Below are 21072 nucleotides of genomic sequence, written 5' to 3' on the forward strand. Positions count from 1 at the left end.
TGAAAATTATTATTTTTATTATTAAAATCCCTCGTGAAACCATAACTCCCAGATTGATTTCTCCCTCCGATCTCGGTTCATCTCATCGCGGAAGATTTTCGCCACTTAAGAAAATTGAGACCTCGCCGATCGTTAAACGATAATTATAAACTAGCTTTCTCTCTCTCTCCCCCCATACAAGATTTATGAGAGCCCAGCGCGTTCCGATCATTAATTACACGCGCGACTGCACACGCAAAAAGACTCGCTGCAGTGTGTACCTTATACGATCGATTAGTTTGTAATTAGTGCCAAGGTCGCGTTTAAACGGCTCCTGTGTGTGCATAGAAGTCGTATTTTGTTTTATTCCTCTACTATGCGGCGACTGTGTATACGCAAGTGATGAGAAGATCCCTTCGGTAATTGAAATCAGAATTTCTCGAATTCCCAAGCTCATCACTCGGGGCCCGGTGGCGGGATAATTGATTCGCAGCGGCGATGAGTTATTTTTGCGCAGCCTTCGGGCTAAGCCACGAGCTAGAGAGAGAGAGAGAGAGATAACGAGAGGAGAGTTTCCAGCGTCTTGATTAATTTCCGAGATGGCTCCGGGTATCGTATTACGAGAGGAGTAAGGAGGCAGGAGGAGGAGGGGGGGCGCAACCCGAACTCATCGATCAATCTCTTTCCCGCGGCGGTATTTGTGCACGTGTGTGTGTGTGTGTATCTCGAAGCGAAGAGAGAGAGAGAGAGAGAGAGAGTTATGCAAGTGTATATTCGTGTACGCTCTGTCGAGAGCTAATAGGCGTAATTCGACACACCGGCGAGTCCGGCAGGAGCAACTTTCCATCGGGTACTTCTCCCCCCTCCCTCTTTCTCTCTCTCTATCTCTCGCCAGAGTCCTTGGAATTTTCAAGTACTTTTTCTCGTCCAACTTCTCATCTCTCTCTCTCTCACACTCTCTTGGCGAACTTTCGCGAAAGCGCGGGAGGAGCTTTCCTTTCGAATCGTTGCTATGCTGCATATATATCAACGGCTCTCGTGCGATTAATATGCATGATTCGCGGAATATACGAGCGTCGAGGAGACGATATAATTATGTGGTGCAGAGAATATATATATATATATATATATATATATATATATATATATATATATATATATATAGCAGCGCGGGCTCGCGATTAGGCGCGGCGCAGTGGAAAAGCTCGGGATACGGGCAGACCAATTGAGTATTGATCGCGACGAGTCCGGCGCTATACTGCTGCTACTGCAGGACGCGCGCATCTATAATAACGAGTCAGTATGAAAAAGGATGAATATGAAAGCTATACATGTGTATACATGTATACACGAACGATTGAGCTGCTCTCGGGGCGACGAGTTGTCGTGCTCGACGCAGTAGTACAAGACGCGAGTCCATATATCTGCACATGCGCGCACCGGAGAGAGTCCATGTATACGTAAGCCGAAGTGGCGATATTTTATTCCTCGGCAGCAGCTCGTGTATTTACGATAGCGACAAAGCGCGCAGTATTCCGCTTCGGTCGAGCATAAACGCTTTGAGGGAAGTGTGTATATACATGTATACATATGCGCGAGAGAGTCGCGGAAGCAACTGCTGGGGGACACGGCGCAAGAGAGACGGACGATAAGAAATAAAACGAGAGACAGAGAGAAAGGGCACCTAAGGGATAGAGGCAAAGATTAAGCGCGGGATATGGGACGGCAAAACAAGACGGGAGGAAAAAAAGGAAGCCAGAAATCGAAGATCCGCCGGAGAGATATAGCCGGGAAAAATTCAGTCGTACAAAAGTTACGGAGGAAGGGAGAGCCGAGGACGTAAGAAATATTCGGGAGATGCGTGATTAGGCGTTATTTTTTTTTCGCGGAAAAAATAAACTTTTTTCTTCTTCTGTTATACTATACAACGTACAACGCACAGTAGCGACTTTTCCGAAGGAAAAAAGAGCGAGGAAAGCCGCTCGAATTTTCTATATAACCCGGAGATTTTTTGCGCGCCGCGACGACGAGGGAACTTTTTGAAGGGGAGGATTTTCCTTTTATATTTCTCATATACGAAATTCCCGCCGCCAACGACTTCCAAAGCGCAAGGGATTCGACTTATAGGTCTCTCTCGCGCGCTAGACCGCAGATAATAAAGCCGGAAAATAACATATATATATATATTTATTTATTTATTTCGAATTCTTAATAAAACTCTTGTTACTCTTGTACTCCGTCGGTGATTTCCCTCATGAAATATGAACGAGACTTTGGCGCGCGCGGTGAGAATACAAATAAAAATAAAAGAACGCTGCAGCGCAGTGCACGGCATAAATTAAGGACTTAAAAAATAAAAAATAAAATAAATAAATAAATATTTCGATCGTCGAGAGCTGGGAAAATTACCGCGCAACGCATTGGAATTCAGCGCCGCGGACGAATTATAAATTCCGCAAATGAAGCTTCGCACGTGTATGCAAGACTTTTTTTTCATTTTTCCCGCACCGACTTCGTGTCCACTCGAGGACCGTCGCATATTTTTCCGTATAGCATTATGTGTATAACGATCGTATAATTATGTACAGCAAACGAGGAAGGTCCTCGACAAAAATCGGGGTCAGCCTCGCGCGAGAAATCGAGCGAGAAAAAAAAGAGCATCGCTGTATTTATGTGCTGTTGCTTCCCCCCTCTAATTTTAATTCCATCAAATCAACTGATAATAACCGAGCTCGCTGCACGCGTACACGAAATTATCCGAGACGTATTACGCAGGGATGAGGCAATTTTCGAAATGAGTAATTGAACACTACTCGCGGCTTCAGATAGAGCAACTTGTATAAACAAGGCGAAATTTAATTTTCCATTATCGCACGGGGGCCGAGAAGAAGAGCGAAATGGAAGGGGGAAAGCATAAAGTTTTCCGACGGTCCTTATCGCATTCCACTCGCTGACTTCTGGCCGAATTCAATCTCATTAATTAACCGCGAGCTTTCTCGGATGAATTCTACGCGTTCTCTCTCTCTCTCTCTCTCTCTCTCTCTCTCTCTCTCTCTCTCTCTCTCTCTCTCGCGCGCGCAGCAATCGTAATAAATAACGCGCGGCCGCGCGCTCGCGGGTATAAAATAACCGGAGAATATATATCATCCGCGTTCCGTCGCCCGTGCGCTTCTCTTCGCGGTCGTTTCGATAAATTTTAATAACACGCGCTTAAAAACTGCGCGCAAGCTCGCGCATACATCGGAAACGCATTTGGCCGCGCGTAATTAAATTTCGCGGCCTATGCATGAAATACATGTATATGTATATAATACACAGGGCTCTCGTAATGGCGATAAACGCGTCTCTGCATACCCGTATATATTTTTCGCTGATGGTGGTTTATACACACGTATACGCGGCGGCGAGAGGGACAAGTTATTAAAGTCTAGCGTTGCGGCGCACGCTCGGCAGCTTCCGTTTTCAATTAGCGCGCGCAGAGGCTTTGTATGCGCGCGTATACGCGCTGATCAAGCACTGATAGAATCGCACTTTGATTCTCGGCGTGATTCGACAATTTCGGAGCCTCCTTCGTGTGTATGTGTGTGACGAGAACGCAAAACGAGACCATTAGTGCGCAGCCAGGCGTGTATACGGCTGGGGATGGTGTAGTGTAATTTAAAAAGAGAGAGAGAATTGTTGTATAAATGGATCACGGACACGCGTGAATCGGTTTGATGCGCGAGCGATCGGTATCTCTAGATGAGGCTTTTTATAATCGGTGATTGGGATTTTTCGATCGATCGTTTGTTTATACTATGGTTTTTTGGGGGGGGGGGAGTTCATCGGGAAAGGTTTTTTTATCAAATTAGCGGATAGAGGTTGATGAACGCGTGCATTATTTACTGGTGTTGTTCAGTGTGGCGCCTGCGGTTACTTATCCAATTAGCGGTGTAAAACTAATTTCGATCCGAATATATTCTAGTCGCTTCGGGGCGTTGTAAAACATAATCCGTTTTGACGTTTTCCGCGCGCGTCGATTAACAAAATAACGATAGCAAATAATATTTACACTCCACAAATAGCCTACGATAACGACCACTTTGCAGTAACTCATACACTGCCGAACTCAATTCGGCGACACGTGTCGCAGCGCGCGATAATCGCCTGCTACTGCAGAGCAACTCAAAGACTCGCTCTCTCAGTAGCCTCGAGCGTGTATAACACTCGGTAACAGAGTACCTCGAAACGAAAACAAAGTTCCGAAATCCCATTTTCCGAACCAGCTGCGCACCTCTTTCCACTCGATTCCGCAAACCGGCCCGGAATTTCTCCTCGGGATAATTGAGAGACTCGAGCTTGCGCCTTATATTATACATGCCGAGGAATACAAATTGTGTGATATTATAATATACGCAAAAACGGAGACAAATAATTAAGGCGATAATTAAACGAAAAATTCCGCTGCAGATGTCGGCCCGAGCTTGCAGCGGAGAAGGAGAGAGCTGAGAATTTATAAATAAAGCTCCTTTGCTTTTTTCGCGTTAATTACCCGTACGTATATAGAAGGGCTACTACTACTGCAGCGAAAAGAAAATAACGAGGCGGATGAATATTTACCGGGGCAAATTGTACGCGTAGTCGCGCGCGGAAGGATTTACATAAAATAGTTCGGCTATATAGACGTGCGTTTGTTTAGAAAGAGAGTTAAAGTTAACTGAAAAGGCTGTACAACGCTGCGGACTCGCTCGAGTGACACATAAGGATAAAAAACCTCTCGAAAGTTACAACGTTCGCGCAGCGAGACATAAATTTTTCCGAATTGTTCTAACAGAGCGAAGAGAGAGAGTATAAGAGCAATATCTCGAGAGAAGGAAAAAGCCGACGTGTGCGCGCGCGCGCGCGTATACTCTCGAGTATACAGCCCAGCAAACTCGTTGGAAAACTCGAATGGCCAGAGAGAGGGTGTGCTGGGCTGTGCCAGTGGCGCGTGTGTGAAAGGAAAGTTAGACAATCCACAGGCTGTATAATCGCATTACAGAATTCGCCCGCGAGAGCGAATTGAAAATTTCAATTTTTCCGCTGTTTGACTATCATACGCCGATAACAACAAAAGCGCACTCGCACACCTGATCCACTGGAGTATGTACGAGTGTGTGCATGGTAGAAAAGCTCTCTCGGTGAATTTTCCAAGCGCGATAAACCCCCTGCAGTGTTTCCCACGCTTATAATACGCGATTCAAGCTCGCGTCATCTCTCGGGCAATTAGTCGTCCATCTCGGCTCTCTTTGAATAGAAAAAAAACGAGAGGATCTCCTCATCGCCGGCGTGTATAGATCCAATAAAGATTGATGTCGCCGTAATCCCTGTGCGCTCTTGGGACCCGAGAGAGAGAGAGAGAGAGAGAGAGAGAGAGAGAGATAGCTGCCATGAAAAGACACGTCGTTGCTATGTGCCTCATCGATAAACATCGGACGTAAGCATCAGCCAGTCACGTAGGAATAATAATCCCCCTACTCCTCTACACACACATAGAAATCACGAACACGTAACGCGCGTCTCCCAAGTAGGCGCGCATAGCTCTCTGCTCTTAGCGAAATTGCCGGCGCAGCTGCGCTACCGATATCGGCCGACTTTTATTTTTCTCCCTCATTCTCCTTTTTTTAACGACGAGCCTACACCCACACGTATACATGAAACGTCAACTATATATAATCTCTCTCTTTCTCCTCTTTTATTGTTCACAGGCGACAAAATGGCGGCGATCCTGCGCCGTAAAACTTCGGGCGTAGCGCGGGGGAGCACCGGCTGTTGGCTCCTGGTGCTCGTCTTACTGCTGGCCAACCGGCGAGTCGTCGTCACACGATAAACATCAGCAGTGCCCGGCTATATATATTTACACACACCAACAATACCATATGCGAGGACGACGACGACGAACTAAGCATCAGCGTACTCGACATTGCGTCAGCGTCAACACTCGAAGATGATATGTTCACACCCACACACACACACACACACATGCATACACAGGATACGTACACGATGCGATGTAAAACAGAGGAACACACACAATAGACACACGATAATATACAGAATCGACGAAGGCAAATAATGTCCACGCCATTAATCACGTCGTTTTAAAAAACAATTATGATTATTATTGTCTCGGAGTGAAAGAGTATACGAGAGAGAGTCTGATATGCGAGAATAAAATTATTATGTATAACACAAGAGCGACGCATCATTGCTGGCCGTTGTTCGAACTATATATGCGTGTACCTACCACACAATTCGTTTCGCGCGCGCGTTTTTATCCAAAAAAAAGAGAGAGAGAGAGAGAGTGAGAGCCGCTGGTGTGTTTTCTCGCGCGAGACCCGGCATATACATGCTAATGTGTATATCATGCGCGCGTTAACGCGCCCGCGCCGAGAGATAAAAGCCGGAGGGAAAAAACGCGATTCCGCTCGCTTATTGTGCACTGCGCTCGGTTCTTTTTTTCTGTTTTTTCATTTTTTTTTTTTTTTTTGCACGTGTCGCGTCTTTTGTTGTTGTCGTCGTCGTGTGCTTTTCGATATATGTATACAGGCACAAGTCGTTCCGTGTCAAGGCGTTTCTTTCACGAGCCTCGTTTGTATAGGTACAACTGTGTGTGAGAGAGAGAGAGAGAGAGAGAGGGATACGGAAGTGTGCGGAAGGGGGTGCGGAAAAAAGCTTTTGATTCTCGTGAGAGATTGCGCGATCGCCTGTTTCGAGTCGTTATGTGATGTGCGTGAACGCGACCCAAATTGTATGTAAATAATATTCGAGCGATTATCGCCCAACCTTCGCTTTCACACGATCTGATGTACGAGACACGGCACCACGTCTTCTATTTTCGTTTCGTTCTCGCGGGAATGTGGAAAATTTTATCGTCCTTCGTTATACTCGACGAATGCATTAGCCGCGTGGATTTGGCTTCTTCAGGTTTATTGAAAGATTATATAGAACTTGTATGCCATTAATGATTAATCGAGAAGACTCGCGGTTATTTCTAGGGACGGTTTTTATAACTCGATTTCGATTTCTCGATCTGATATCGGGTCGTTTTCAACAAAGCACGTTTGACTTATTGGACTGAACTTTCTTATATACGAATATCTATTTTACGTTTGACGAGTGTATAAGTGACGTATATTATAGCTGGAAATTCGTTATATCCGACGAGAGAGTTTTGGTTCTGCTAATAAGACTGTCAATCGATCACCTGCGTTCTAAAACTGACTTTTGCTACGGAAGACTTATTTCATAGCTGGAACAAACATTTCGCACACACTGTGTACAGACGAGAAATTCGAGTTGACCAAGTTTATCTCTTTGTTAAGAATATATGTATGATAATTATTAAGTCATTTTTATGTACGATTGAAAAATTTAACATTTGTTATTACGTATGATTACAATGACTAGTATGAAATATTACGAGTATAATAATTGCATACGAATATCCAAGTATATGAGTATACATTTCATTGCACGTGCATACAGCCAAAGGAATGTATTCCGCGAGAAACGGATAAACCAGCGCATCATTCAAGCCGAAGACTGCATATTCTTCCATATATTGCGTGTAATATTTATCATTTCAAGTTTGTACTCGTTTCACTACGTCTATTTCATCAAAAAATAGCGAATAATTCACAGTTATATAGAAGAGCTACGTTCTGTTCTAGCCGTTTCCTTCAAACGAACTAAGTAAAAACAATAAGAGCCGATATTATTACACTTGTTTCTGCAGCTGAAAAACGATAAACTCAAATACGACGGTTGTAATGTTAATTATCCGTTACGCTGCGCTGGTTAGGATTGCTTTGTAGTGTACTTTTCAAACCTCCGTTTAACCCGCAACAACGAGACTGGGTCGCGGGCACGTCGGGAAAATTCACGGAAAGAGGAAAAACTACCGCAGAGGATGCATAAATTGAAAGGGAAATGCTTCGCTGCTCGTTCGAGTGTGTACAAGAATAGAGCATATAGCTGTACCTACTGTGTAGTAAACGTCGACGTTTCAAAGCCAACGTATTTATGTATATATACGCAAAGTATAATAAATTTTTTCTTTCACGACTTTGAAATTTCAACGAGAAAAAAAATTCCTCTCTGATATTTCAAATTAATTTCGCCGCTTTCTCACATGTACAATTTTAAACACCGCGCGCACGCGAAACATATCTCAATAAAGCTCTCGGCCAATATAAATGCTCGCTTGTGTGCGCGTCTTTTTAATTGTCCCCGGGCTGCTGAAAGTTTGCCGACGACTCGAGTCTACATCCTAGCAGATGCTGGGAAATATATTATCACGTTTATTAGCGACCCGCTTAGGCTTCAGAAGGTACATATAGAGAGGCAAAAGCGCAATGAGAAGTCGCAGAGTTTGCGCCAGTAGTAGAGAAAAAAAAATAAAAAAAAAAGCAAACGAGAGCAAGCTGCGGAGGCATGTATAATAAATTGTAAGGGGACTCGAGGGACGAGGCATATAATGGGCTTGAAATGAAAACTGGAGTTCTTTTCTCGAGTCGCGATTGTTGAATTCATTATACGCAGCCTCGTCCTCCATACACACCCGCGTCAAGTAGAAAGGGACGGGGTACAGACAGACGAGCTTTAAATACCCTGTGCTACTGCGTACAGTCGGACAGAAGTATATACTCGATTCCTCCTCGAGCGTCTCACACACACACACACACACACACATGCACTCGTGCGAAATCCCCTTTACTTTTGGAATTGCTCTTAATGCCGGGGCTCTCCTTGTTTTCTAAGAGAAAAAGAGAGAGAAAGAGCCATTGATTACGCGACGATGACTTCACATCGAGTTCTCTCTTTTCCGAGAGCGCGCTCGCGTCCTCTCCGAGGACTACTTTTGTCGAGAGCTTTCTGTGTCGCGGGTCTTCTTTTTTTTCCTGCGCGCATCGTTCTCTCTCCGTATACACTGGCTTCTAGTTTCATACGACGTGCGGCTAGCTCGTTGTTCGCCGCGCTTTGCTTTTACGCGTTCCGAGTAACCCCGTTCTGTATTACTCATAATATTATATCTTTTTTCCACTGCGGCGCATCGATTTCGAGCTATACTGGGCACATGCAGATTGTTGAAACGTCGGTAAGAGGAACCCTGATGGGCAGCGCTAATGCAAGGCGTATCGTGTTGCGTTGCCTTTTTTTTAAAGAAAAAGATGAAGTACATTTTTACCTCCAGAATTCTACTCGTTAGTCGTTAGTGTGTGATATCTCCTGTGACGCGCGATAGTCGATTTTGAAAATCCCTCCACGATGCCAACTGCCGAGGTCGCGATCTTTTTTGTATAAATAATATATGTATTTTAGTTTCGTGAACGTTCGAGCAAGCTCACCCGTATAAGCGGGCGGAAAATTTAAGTGTCGCTCCAACGATATTGCAACACACACACACAGAACAGACACTCACACACAGACACGGGCGACTCATTAGCAGAAATAACCAGCTTTCCTTTAAAAGGAATGCCGAACATGAAATTTCATGCGCGAAAGTGGCGAAGAAAGAGCGGGTGGAGAATATAATATAAGTGTAAATGTGCGAGACTGCGTAGATGATAGAGTGGACGAATACAAGAGAGCGTGTACGTATAATATCCTTTTAGTTCTCGTTAAAAACGAAAGTCAACATACTGATTATACAATGGAGAGTACGCAAACGGTGAATTTTTTTTTGTTAGGAGAGTTTTTCTATTACGTATAAATATCTCCGCCGATTAATTATTATAAATATATATATATAAATATATGAATCGTACATTGCGAGAGGTAAAAGTTTATTTGACTAAGAACAATGATCGGTGATGTGCGAAAGAGGTAGAGACACAGCGAGAAAGAAAGACAGAGGAGACGAAGATGCGAGAGTAAAGAGAGTATAAGGAAAAAGTGCGCGCAGCAGTCCACGAACGATTAAAATCCGCGAGAAAAAGTTAACAAATAAAATATACTATACAAAGAATTATTATGTCCGAAAGACGAGGAGGCATTCGTGCTTTGCTGCGCGCACGCCTTTAACTAGGCTATTCGTAGGGTCTGTTAATATTAAGATTAAGAACGATAAATATACGATTACATTACGGTGGAATTTCAAAGATTCTCAAAGGATTCAATGATACTTGCAACTTCAAGAATTTCTCAGTATATGTCTGCAATCATGTATTATAGAAAGAAATGATTCGATTCAATAAAAATAATGCGAAAACGTCGAGTCTTTTTCGAAGCTCCTCCTCTTGCCTACAATCCTTGATAATAATCACAAGAAATGATCCAGAATTCCAAATTCATATTTTTTTTATTGTATTTCTATCAATGAAAACATTAATCATATGTATACAAGTTTACCGTTACATATGTATATTTATATATAATTTATACATGTCTATTTTTCATTTACATGATAATATATAAAGAACCATAGTAAATCAATAGTAAACATAACAGATAAAAAGTTTTCGACTGTATAAGGAGATTTCTAAATGTTATGTGCATTAAAATGAAACAATTTTTTTTATGCAAATATTATCGATTGCATTTTATATGGAAAAGACTTTTTTTCTCGTAATCGAAAAGCTACGCTTTTAAGCTTTTTACAGCCTGGAAACGATATAGAAAATTCATTCACCCCTTGATACAATCACTCGACATACCTAATTATCTTACTTTTCTCAATGCTTAACTTTTTACTTGGCGCGCTAATGCGGCTTAGAATAACAAAAAATATAATATTTTATACAGTATAATAGATATCGCAATCTGTTAAATACATCGTTATTTGCATTTATTCTGTTCGCTTATAGTGTAGACAATTAGCAAATTACTTTCTTTGTAAATCACTCGCTTTGGAGGACTGATAAACATTTTTTAAGCATTTCCGCGTGAGCCTGAAACAGAAATTGAATAGTTAAATATGGGACGCGAGTTTAACGAGAAATCGATCGAAAGTAGCAATTTACCTTGGCGTGCTTTATTTCGAACTCGGTAAGATCGATAAGATTCTTTTTAAAGGCAGCTACTCTTCTTGTTTTGAAATCCAAAAGTTCTAAACAATGGAAAATTCGAAATACAAACGTAAGTATCAATCCAAAGTCAAATGTTTAACTTGACTAAATCGATAACAAATTACCTTCTTTTCCTTTATCCGACATTTGCTCAAATTTAGAACACGCTTCAGTTTGAGCCTGTTCCGCCTACAATACGAAACACAAAATTTAGTATGATGCGGGGCACTATCCGATTTATCAATAATTTGAATTGATCGATCTCCCACATTCGAGAAGCAAAAGTCCATTGAACATAAGCATATAATCATGCATAATAAACCATATGTTGCATGCTCAATTTAAATTCACAATGTACATCTTTAATGTGGACAAAAAATGAAATAACTCTGAATACAATAAAAAAATGATAAAAATTACTCATAAATAGTTGCAACAGACAATATCTATACATATCACATTAATAGATATACATGAAAAAATGAATTATTAATCACGAAAATTAATCTTTGCACATAATGACAATAAAATTCCATGTTTCATATAAGAAAAAGACACACCTCTGCAACCTCCTGTGCCTTTAGGAGCAAGAAAAGTTGAATTAGTTATAAGAGGCCATAAAAATTGGTTAAATACAGTGTATTAAAACATTTAAAATCAGCAACAAAACTTTAGTAATTATATACACTTTGAATATATACAAAATTTTTAAATTTGTAAGAAATTAAAAATTTAAAGCTTGCTGCTTTCTTGTTGAATTGAAAATTTTGAATACTTTAAATTTGAATGGAAAATGAAAAATACGTACGGCATGAACATCCTTATTTTTGGCACGTGCTCTTTCCAAAGCTCTATTCGCAGTTTCGTAGGTATGCAACGCCTTTAACCTTCGGATCAACAACCGCTTCGCAGCTGCTGTATCTCTCATATAATAGCGTAAAGTATCGGAAAGTTTCAAATCTTCATCGGACGCTACGCGACCTTCTACTTTCTAAAATAAATAAATCATCGTCAATAATTGTTGCTGTTTTATAAGTGTAATTTAACTTGTTTTATTTACCCGAAGTTTTTCAAACGTTTCGGCTATTTTTGTTAATAACTTTTCAAGCTTTCCCGTATCCGTTGTGGCAAGTTGTAAAAGGTTAGTAGAAATTTTAATGTATGAATCAGCCACGTCTTTGTGCTTTGTCGTTTGACGATCGGCGCGACTTGTCGCCTCTTTCAAATTATGGTGGTATTGTGTAAGAAATGTCATTTCTTGGTCAAAGAAGTCATTGACATCTTTAACTGTGGCTGACAAGTAATACTCATCTTTTGTTTTAGAAAAAGACTTCATCAAACCACCAAACATTTCCATTTTGTTTTTACCTAAATCAATCATGGATGATTATATACAACGTTGAATTGCCTTTTGATGGATGTGAAACAATTCTAGCTTACCTCTGACACAGAGATCTTGATCGTACTCTAGAAAAACTCTGAGGTTGTGGTCATTTCGGAACACTGGATGGTGTGCAAGGCGAGTTAAAAACATTTCGTGCATCGCGACAGTTTTCTTAAAAGTAGCCAAATATTCCCTGCAGATTGAAATATACATGTAATATCCAAACTGCGTACTGTTCTAACAATCAATCAAAGGAAGTTAATAACTCACGCTTCCAATTCTTGTTTCATCTTCATAAATTCCTCTCGTGTCATACTGCCCTCGCCTTCACCAAGTTTCTGCAGCTTCTCTCTAGAGGCATCGAAATCAGGTCTTGGAGGGCAAGGTGGAATCTAGAACAAGGATCAAACTTTCAAAACACCAACCTCTTCACAGAGTGACAAACAAATCAATGAAATCAAACAGCTTACAATGTAACCAGCATACTCTTCGTTCTCCTCGAATCTGTCGTGTAACCAAACAAACTCCTCGTGCTGTCTAACTACGAAAAATTCAGACTTTTGGAAATCGGGCAATGTAGTCTTTGTGTGGACCGTAAACTTGACTTTGTCTTTTTCACTAAGCGCATCGGAAATGTCAACCTGCAGTGCCTTGTCATTGTGCTCCAGCGAGGATTCATTGGATATTGTCTGCAAGCACACAATGGAAAGGAAAAACGCATTGTCAAGGCGTGTGCACAGATCGACAACGACACGTCATAGGAGAGTATTAAAAAAAAGAGGCGTAGAACGAAACAAATCGGAGCAGAAAAAAGGAGGAGCAGTGGAATGAAAAGTATAGCTTTAATACCTTCTTAGTGGGCACACTGTTGATGATGTCCGTGGTGTCGCATATCCCGTCCTGCAACATTTCGCCGATTTTAGCAACGAGCCGCGAGGGTGTTTTCGAGGGATTTCATTAAAAGCCTGCAGATGACCGGCTGCCAACCGAATGATAACAGGTTCCACCTACCATCATGGCGTCGAGCAGCGTCCTCTCTCTCTCTCTCTCTCTCTCTCTCTCTCTCTGTTCTTTATATTCCTTTCTCACTCACTCTACTCTCGTCCCGAGTAGCCGTCGTAGTGCGGCTCGTCTCTGTCGCTCTCCGACTCCGCAGCGCGCAAACGTCAGAGAAGAGCTGCTGCACCTCTTGGGGAAGTCCGGAAGTCACATACTACACTGGGAATTCCCGAGCCCAGTAGACGACGACGGGGGAGGATGAGCGCCCTAACCTCAAACTGACTGCTCGAGCCGCCCCTTGTTGATCACGACATCGAGGATCCTTCTTTTCCTCCTTGTCTTCCGCTACGCCCTCGACACTCAAACTGCTGCGGTCCAGCTTATACTCGTAATTCCTTCGCGATGATTTTGATTTTATTCTCTATCGCTGAGTGTGTTGTCGAGAGCGCGACTTTTGTATACGTGTGTTATTTTTTTTCTTTCGATCCTCTTCAGGCTCGACGAATCAGCTGAACGCAACGAGAAGACGCAGAGCCAGCAACTCGCGAGATGAGAGGAAAAGAGATACTGTATTACACTTGCAGCTCTCTGTGCGCGCTAGTGTAGGTACGCATAGATCTATTTATGTGTGCTATATGTATAGGTATATAAGCACACTTTCTCTCTTACTCTCGTTCCGATTGCTCCGAGCCCCATCATCCTTTCCTATTTATCTCATCTCTCGCTCTCGCTTCTCTCATAATGCACTTTATTAATTCTTGTTATCTCGTCTGTTCACTCGGAATTAGATCTGTCTCCATGTAGACTATTACACTGAAATTCAATCTCGATTGAAGCACAACGACTGCGAACTTTCTGCGATCTAATGGAAATTTAAATCTTGATTCGTGTCTATAAAAGCGACGATGGAAAGAGTTTCGAACAAGTTATTGAATTTGAATATGCCCTACATATTCGAAAAGCAAACATATAGGAAATGACAAGCTTTTACGCGAATATAATTTTGCTGGATAAGAACAATCATTATTACGCTGCATTACGTATTTCGCTAGATAAGAATATGCAAACCACTTAAATCACGTAAACACGCATGGATTATATACCAAAAGAACGGCGTGATATTGAACAACAATATTTCTTCGTATTTCAAATCATATTTTTATTTATACTCTATAATATTTATATATGTATAGGACTGAAGATTTGACAGATAAGTTTTGAGTTAATTTCATTTTTAATTTTAGCATGATAGAGATTTTTCCAAGAAGCCTTGCTTGGTACAATATTGTTTATAATAAAGAATAATTTAAGTAACAATCATTTAAGAGAATTTTATACTGGATGTACAAATATATGAAACATTCTTTTAATCCTACTGGCATGATCTCGGAAAAAGTTCTTTTTTTATACCCTTTCGTGTGTGTGTGTGTGTGTGTGTGTGTGTGTACCAAAAAGTATACAATCACTTATTATTTGTACAGAAGCTGAATAAAAAGAATATCATCGGAAATTCTTTTTTGGCTCACTTGATTTTCATTCATTTTTTCGTTTAATGATTAGTATATAATATATTTATTATGTTATGTACTTAGGTATACATGTCATTATAATTTTTTTTTCATAGTTTCATGAAAGAAATGTATTTTTCTCTGACTAGTAATTTATTACAGCAAAAGATTTCAGATAAGAATTTCACTGATCTTATCAATTCAATAAAAAAAAACCTCGCTCTACAATGTGTTTCACGTCCATAAAATATATTGTTCAAAGATATGCCAAGTAGCTTCAAGTACTCAACAACTTGCTACGATCGATGTGTATGCAAAATAATGTGCAATGCTTGTTTACTCCTATTCATATCCACTGGAGAGACAGAGAGACTATAAGAGATGTAGTAAATTCGTCCTAAAACAATCCTCTTGACCAATTGACACTTCGGTTTTTTTTTTGATTTGAAAACAAAGTCAATCATCACAATTGTTCAAACTTAGTCCTTTGCACGAGTCAATCGTCGCGAGGACAGGGCACCGAAAGTAATAAGATTTATAATTATACATCTTAAAACACTTCTATTTGCTATCACAAACAGATGTTTGAAAAGAAAATTTAAGTAAACACTGAAATTCACTTTCGACGCCTGACTCATGTTTGTAACTACGAGGTAATGATTGAAATCTTTTATATATTAGTCATTTTGGTACAGCAATAATACATACATGTACATAAAAGTTGTATAATATGAATGAGCATGAACTAGCATTCCTGCCCCAAATTATCGATACCGCCTCGATGTTTAAAAGAGAAAAGAAAACGGTGGACCGTTCTTTAGAGCAACAGACCGCGGTTAAAATAAATTTAATTGAAAAACGATCGGCAGAAAAAACGTACGATACATTTTCGAATACACGATTAAATCAAATACACGCATAATTGAACTAATCTCACGATTTCCTTGCTTCTTAGAAGACGCTAACATACGAGGGACATTTCTTGAATGTCTGCAAAAACGTGTAACACGAGGCTCTTTTCGTTCGACGCACGTCCTGATGTTCAACAATTCGCCTTACAATAATTGCCTACCCGTATAAATGTTTTCCTTTTTTAAATAATATATAAATATATATATTATATATATTAACATACTGCCTATATCACCCATTATTATCTCAGGATAGTAAAAGAAATTAAGTGTACAATGTAGGCGCTTCCCTGTGAAAAACAAAGAGCAGGAATGAGATAATCAGTTCAGATCGTTGAGGGATGAAGTGGTGGGCAAGCGAATCCCAGCCCCTAGCAGCATCCACCGCCTTGTGCACTACCCTGACCACCGGAGCCTGCTATACCACCAGGACTAGTTGGAGAATGTGATGGTCCTATCTTGATACCATTGGCCTGTGATAAAATTACCCTCATTACTGTCGCAACCAGCTCATTTCATGTCAATAAAAACGCAATTTACATGAAAATTCCAATTACCTCATTGTTGATATCAAACACACCCTCCTGGATCTTCTCGTAGATCTCCTTAGCTGTGTTGATGAAAGCTTCCTCTACGTTAGCTGCAGTCTTTGCACTGGTTTCCATAAAAACAAGTCCGTGCTCTCTGGCAAAAGCTTCACCTTCTTCCCTCTTGACTTCTCTTCGAGCATCGAGATCGCTTTTGTTACCAATGAGCATGATAACCATGTTGGAATTTGAGTGCTGTCTGGCATCTTCCAACCAAGTAGTCAGATGGTTGAATGTCTCCCTGCGTGTAATGTCGTACACCAGCAGTGCTCCTGCAGCTCCGCGATAATATGATCTAGTGATGGATCGGAATGCCTCTTGGCCAGCCTGAAAGCAAACAACAACAATCCATTACATAAAGCGCACTGCTTTGTCATCAGAGCTGAGCGATCGAGTAAGGCAGAGTAATTACCGTATCCCAAATCTGGAGCTTGATCTGTTTGCCATCGATGGTGATCATGCGTGCACCAAACTCCACTCCTATGGTGAGATCATGCACCGGCTGGAATCTTTTGTCTGTGAACTGTAGCAGAAGACACGACTTTCCCACGCCTGCAATAAAACAACGCCATTCATCAAGCTCACAGGCGCATAAACAAAGAAACGCTTCGAGAACGGAGCTGTAAAGAAATGTCAAAATTGGGCCCAAAGCGATATTTTCGGGCGTCCGTCCGTGAATTAATTAGCGACGAGTTATCTAAAGCGCTCGGTAGGAGGAAGCGCGAGCATTGATAATAAACCGTATGTAACAGATTCTCGAGCATCACCATCATCGTCGTCGCGGCTATAGGTATATACGCTCCGAAAAATCTCATCGTCGCGTAAACAGCAGCGCTGCAGGGCGTGATTCGCGTCGCAGTAGATGCCATCATCCCCCCGAAAAAAAAGTGGTCGTAGCGAACGACGAAAACAATGGGAGCTGTCAAGACGACGTAATATCACGTATACGGGGCTCGAAGGCGTTCACTCGAAGGCGACGAGATATGCGGGGTATAGGTATATACACACAAGCTCACCTGTGTCCCCGATGATGATGTACTTGAAGAGGTAGGCGTAAGACATCGTGTGTAGCACAGAGAGATAGATAGAGAGCAAAAAAAACAATAACTCAGGACACGATAGCTGGCGTGGAGTGTGCTGTGTGGTGGCTGCTGCGGAACGGAGTAGTGGTGGATGCGATGCTTGCTTTGTGTGTGTGTGTGTGTGTGTGTGTAAGTGTGTGTTTCGCTGGCTGCTGATGCTTTTTGACGGTCTTATCGCCTTCTGCTTGCTGTTGCTGTTCTGATGACGTCATCGAGAGAGCCAGCCACTGGCGGACAGCTGCTCCGACGACGTCGGCTATGATCGGGAGAATTCGGCTTGGGAAGGGAAGTGATTGGTGGACGAGGTTAGAGTGTCCAGTTTGCCCGCGAACGTTGCTGATTTTTGAATCGATGTAATGTAAAATTTTATGTGAACTCATCATCGTTGTATATCGAATAATTCGAACGTCTTACAAGTATATAAACCTTTTATTGTGTCAATAGTTATAAAACAAGTGGATGAATAAGAGCTTTTACAAAAAGTTAAGCAACGAGAAATTCCCATGCATAACAATATCCATTTTATTTATCGCTCCACTTTATATTCCCGAGCGGCAGTCCTTTCTTTCACAGACACGAGAAGAATATTTCGCGGTGAAACTCGCGCGTCGAACTCGGACTTTAACGAGGGCGATAAATTCAGCTCTGACAGGTACAAAAATCTATCGAACAGGACTAATGTTTCCACGAGGGAAGCGAGTAATAACCGCAGGGAACCGAACGTTAAAACTCGCTTCCATTGTTGCAGACGACTCTTCACCTCTTCCCTGTCGAAATCGGCATCCGTCGGACGATCTTTGATTTCCAGGTTCTCGGTCGCTGCCTTGCAGTACCTGAAAAAAACAAAAAAATTAACGTTATTTAATTATTCGTAACGGAAAAAATCCCTTCAAAAATACTCAACTCTTCGAAACTCGTGCCATCCTTGAGCTTCGTGTTCTTCAGCTGCGTGTGACGCAGACTCGGATTTTTCTCCAGCAACAGGCATTCCAGAACAGCCCGGTACGCGTGAACCTGTTTCGTACGATTGAAAATAAGTGGAACGTCGTGTTCGAACGCTTTGAATACAATGCGACGGTTTCGAAGAAAATTATTATACGCACAATTAAATCGCTGTAATTGTTCGTCTTCAATTTGTCGCAGTGTTTCTCCACAGCGTGACAGGCCACCTCCAGAGCGGCGTAAGACAATCGGCAATTTTCGTTCATCGCTCGCAGATGTCGACTCATCGGGTAGCCGATCTCGGCTCCTGTTTCGCTGAGGGAAAAAGTAAGGCACGCGCCAATTAGCGCTTTTTTGCGCGATAAAACGCAGAAAATTAACCCAGTTCCGGAGTACTCGCGCTTGGATTTAATTAGGAAATTGGGCTAGCACAAAATTAAGATATAACTGTATATATACATTACCTCAGCGTCAGCTTCATATAACAGCAGCCGACGATGCAGATAAACCTGGCGCTTTCCTCGTTCGCGTAGAGCCTCAGAAGGGACGCGGCCAAGTCGCCACAGGGATGCAAACCGACGATTCCGAAACCGGTATCGTTATTATCCTCGTCCTCGCCGAAAACTCGCGTCAATTGATCCGCTAATTGTCTCCGGGCTTCCGAGGAGGCTTCTACCAGGAGAGAAACGTGCCGCGGCTTTCTTTCGCGAAAGTCCGGTAAATGCTTCGCTAACGACGCCGACAATTGCTCATCCCATTTTCTAGACACAGTAGAGACGATTAGACTGATGTACGGACTGCATGTTTGCTCGCGCTTCTTCTCACCTGGCGCCGTCGAGTAAAGATCGGTTCTGCTCGACGCACGTGACCGACAGCTCGTGTCTGTAGGCTAAAACACGAGCCAAGTGACCCATACCCGAGCCGATGTCCACGATGCAGTTGCAGTTGGCTTTTTTCGCCGAGTTTGCTGCTATCTGTGTGACAAGTTTATTATTATGTTATCGATATGCGTAAGAGTGATCGGTATGTGCGCACCTCTGACATGACGTTGATTTCGTAGCGTTTCTTCTGCTTCACGTGCTTGCCGAACAGGTTGTCGAACTGCCCGTCTTTGGCGGTGATCGTTGGCTTTTTCTCTTCCAGCTTCTGTTTCTTCGCTGGATTCTCTTCTCGATTTTCCTCGACGATTCTGCACGTCGACGCCGAGCATTTCAGGGTGGTGGACGGTTTTCTGTGGTCCCTGCCGATTTCTGCGACTTGGATGAAGCGACGAAGAGCCAAGAGCGATAGCGGCCAGACCTTTTTGCTGGAAATATTTTTTTATTCGACTATTTACAGAAAATCGCATTAATAAGTTATATCGATTATTTTTACTTTTCCGACTCGCCGAGTATCCATCTTCCCAGCTCGTCCGGTGACAATTGGTCGAGAAAGCTTCTCCAGACGCTCGGTAACTTTTGCCAGAGGTCGTCTTCGAAAAAATCCTGAAAAAAAATTCAAACTTTACACGATCAATAATTTGGAATTATATTATAGCCCAGCTTATCTCCGGCCCGCCTACAGATGGCGCTACGAGTCTGCGGCCAAAAATTCAAAGCGACCGATTACATCTTCGGGAAAACGTCAACGCAATTTACTGACGTCTCGAAAACCAACAAAACGCAGCGAAAAACACAGAACGAATACGAACCACAACGTAGGCGTCCAGCATCCATCCGTAAATCTTGAGCGCGCGAAAAATCTGCTCGACGGTCCCTCGTATTCCGGAGCAAATACTGCACTGGCAGTGTGCACGCGTGTTGCCGAGTTCGGCCATTTTTAAACACTGCACAGCTGTTCCTCGCAGCCCGCGAAATTGAAAAGTTGCTCCGAATCCTGATTTTCCTCGAGATTCGCGCGTAATAGCTCCGTAACGTTCCATCAACGTCTCATTAATGTACATAATATCATAAGCCTCAGGCTATAAACGAGCTAATTTAATGCGGCGATGACAATTAAATCTTGACGATCTGCTCCTTTCAGCTCACCTCGTGTCTACTGGCAAAAAGGGAGAAAAAATATAATCAACAAAGCTCGAAAGTCGACTTTTCCAAGAGAGAGAGAGAGAGAGAGAGCAAACAAAATCTAATTACGCACGCAGCACGTATGGGCTCAGGGATTTTTTGCGGAAGTGATTATACAGACGCGCGAGAGCTTGTTTCCGAGCCGCGCAATTACCGATCATATTTAACCGCGCACTCGCTAAATTACCGGAGAAATTGTCGTGCGACATAAGCGCGAGAGAAAAACATAGAGAGAGGGACTTTGGTTTTCCGGACGCGATTGTATGCTAATCCCTATTCTCGAAGTTGATGTCTGTGCGTGAGCTATGATTTTATTAGAATTAAAGCTTATGCGCTTGATTATATATCTTCTGGTATAACACCGAAAGAAATAGACGTAACAGATACATCCACACGCCTACACAATACCGACGATAAAAAAAAAAAATCACAAATCGAATATCCCACACGCGAAGGTCGCATCTCCCGCTTTTATTGCACGCCGAGAAAAGGGGAAAGCGCCTCGACGAAAACACTTTGCGTGCAGAGTCTTCTCTCTCTCCCATATATATATATTGTCACCGCACGCAACCACATACCTCTACACACGC

The 21072-nt window shown here is 42.2% G+C and overlaps 4 protein-coding genes and 1 long non-coding RNA gene across 10 annotated transcripts in view; 2 read left to right on the forward strand and 3 right to left on the reverse strand.

The window, feature by feature from the left end:
* The window catches only part of LOC100119247 (zwei Ig domain protein zig-8), a 131617-nt gene extending 121407 nt beyond the window's left edge, over positions 1-10210 (forward strand). For all 3 annotated transcript variants that reach the window (XM_003427238.5, XM_016984393.3, XM_008212135.4), the window contains exon 7: positions 5706-10210. In XM_003427238.5, the coding sequence (XP_003427286.1) occupies positions 5706-5827 (122 nt within the window). In that variant the 3' untranslated portion in view covers positions 5828-10210. The remainder of the gene's footprint in view (positions 1-5705) is intronic.
* A 71-nt stretch (positions 10211-10281) lies between these two features.
* LOC100119290 (sorting nexin-6) lies at positions 10282-14366 on the reverse strand. Of its 4 annotated transcripts, XM_016984376.2 has the most exons (11): positions 13402-14305; positions 13240-13290; positions 12861-13079; positions 12661-12782; positions 12447-12583; positions 12067-12374; positions 11815-11997; positions 11567-11584; positions 11132-11195; positions 10962-11047; positions 10282-10889 (listed from the first exon to the last, which is right to left on the reverse strand). In XM_016984376.2, the coding sequence occupies exons 1-11, from the start codon at positions 13405-13407 to the stop codon at positions 10839-10841; spliced, it is 1245 nt and encodes a 414-aa protein (XP_016839865.1). In that variant the 5' UTR covers positions 13408-14305; the 3' UTR covers positions 10282-10838. The 4 variants fall into 4 exon arrangements, with proteins under 4 accessions (XP_016839865.1, XP_032453920.1, XP_016839864.1 ...); XM_032598029.1 differs by lacking the exon at positions 11567-11584 and having other exon boundaries at positions 13402-14366; XM_016984375.3 differs by having other exon boundaries at positions 13240-13933.
* On the forward strand, positions 13884-14842 carry LOC116416800. Its single transcript, XR_004227131.2, has 2 exons — positions 13884-13995; positions 14178-14842. It is a non-coding gene; the product is annotated as an uncharacterized LOC116416800 (long non-coding RNA).
* Positions 14843-15106: 264 nt separating this feature from the next.
* LOC100119318 (ras-related protein Rab-2) lies at positions 15107-17725 on the reverse strand. Its single transcript, XM_001603058.6, has 4 exons — positions 17412-17725; positions 16808-16947; positions 16366-16722; positions 15107-16281 (listed from the first exon to the last, which is right to left on the reverse strand). Exons 1-4 carry the CDS (start codon positions 17455-17457, stop codon positions 16180-16182), a joined length of 645 nt encoding a protein of 214 aa, XP_001603108.1. The 5' UTR covers positions 17458-17725; the 3' UTR covers positions 15107-16179.
* A 162-nt stretch (positions 17726-17887) lies between these two features.
* Positions 17888-20261, reverse strand: LOC100119348 (protein RRNAD1). The gene is made up of 8 exons (XM_001603088.5): positions 20110-20261; positions 19794-19903; positions 19455-19725; positions 19245-19393; positions 18884-19180; positions 18581-18734; positions 18382-18491; positions 17888-18310 (listed from the first exon to the last, which is right to left on the reverse strand). Exons 1-8 carry the CDS (start codon positions 20233-20235, stop codon positions 18004-18006), a joined length of 1524 nt encoding a protein of 507 aa, XP_001603138.1. The 5' UTR covers positions 20236-20261; the 3' UTR covers positions 17888-18003.
* Positions 20262-21072: the final 811 nt, after the last annotated feature.

This window comes from Nasonia vitripennis, chromosome 3, assembly GCF_009193385.2.
Source record: "Nasonia vitripennis strain AsymCx chromosome 3, Nvit_psr_1.1, whole genome shotgun sequence".
Taxonomy (NCBI): Eukaryota; Metazoa; Arthropoda; class Insecta; order Hymenoptera; family Pteromalidae; genus Nasonia; species Nasonia vitripennis.

What these genes read in the sequence shown, in the direction of transcription:
- LOC100119290 (XM_016984375.3), bottom strand. Translation starts at nt 13,299, where the DNA reads ATGTTGCAGGACGGGATATGCGACACCACGGACATCATCAACAGTGTG. An exon ending in ATGAAACAAGAATTGGAAGC is followed by an intron (nt 12,584 to 12,660) that starts GTGAGTTATTAA and finishes TTCAATCTGCAG; the next exon opens with GGAATATTTGGCTACTTTTA. An exon ending in TCAAGATCTCTGTGTCAGAG is followed by an intron (nt 12,375 to 12,446) that starts GTAAGCTAGAAT and finishes TGATTGATTTAG; the next exon opens with GTAAAAACAAAATGGAAATG.
- LOC100119348 (XM_001603088.5), bottom strand. Translation starts at nt 20,235, where the DNA reads ATGGCCGAACTCGGCAACACGCGTGCACACTGCCAGTGCAGTATTTGC. An exon ending in AAATCAACGTCATGTCAGAG is followed by an intron (nt 19,394 to 19,454) that starts GTGCGCACATAC and finishes CTTGTCACACAG; the next exon opens with ATAGCAGCAAACTCGGCGAA. An exon ending in TATATGAAGCTGACGCTGAG is followed by an intron (nt 18,735 to 18,883) that starts GTAATGTATATA and finishes TTTTTCCCTCAG; the next exon opens with CGAAACAGGAGCCGAGATCG.
- LOC100119318 (XM_001603058.6), bottom strand. Translation starts at nt 17,457, where the DNA reads ATGTCTTACGCCTACCTCTTCAAGTACATCATCATCGGGGACACAG. An exon ending in CATCATCATCGGGGACACAG is followed by an intron (nt 16,948 to 17,411) that starts GTGAGCTTGTGT and finishes GTTTTATTGCAG; the next exon opens with GCGTGGGAAAGTCGTGTCTT. An exon ending in TGTTTGATATCAACAATGAG is followed by an intron (nt 16,282 to 16,365) that starts GTAATTGGAATT and finishes ATTTTATCACAG; the next exon opens with GCCAATGGTATCAAGATAGG.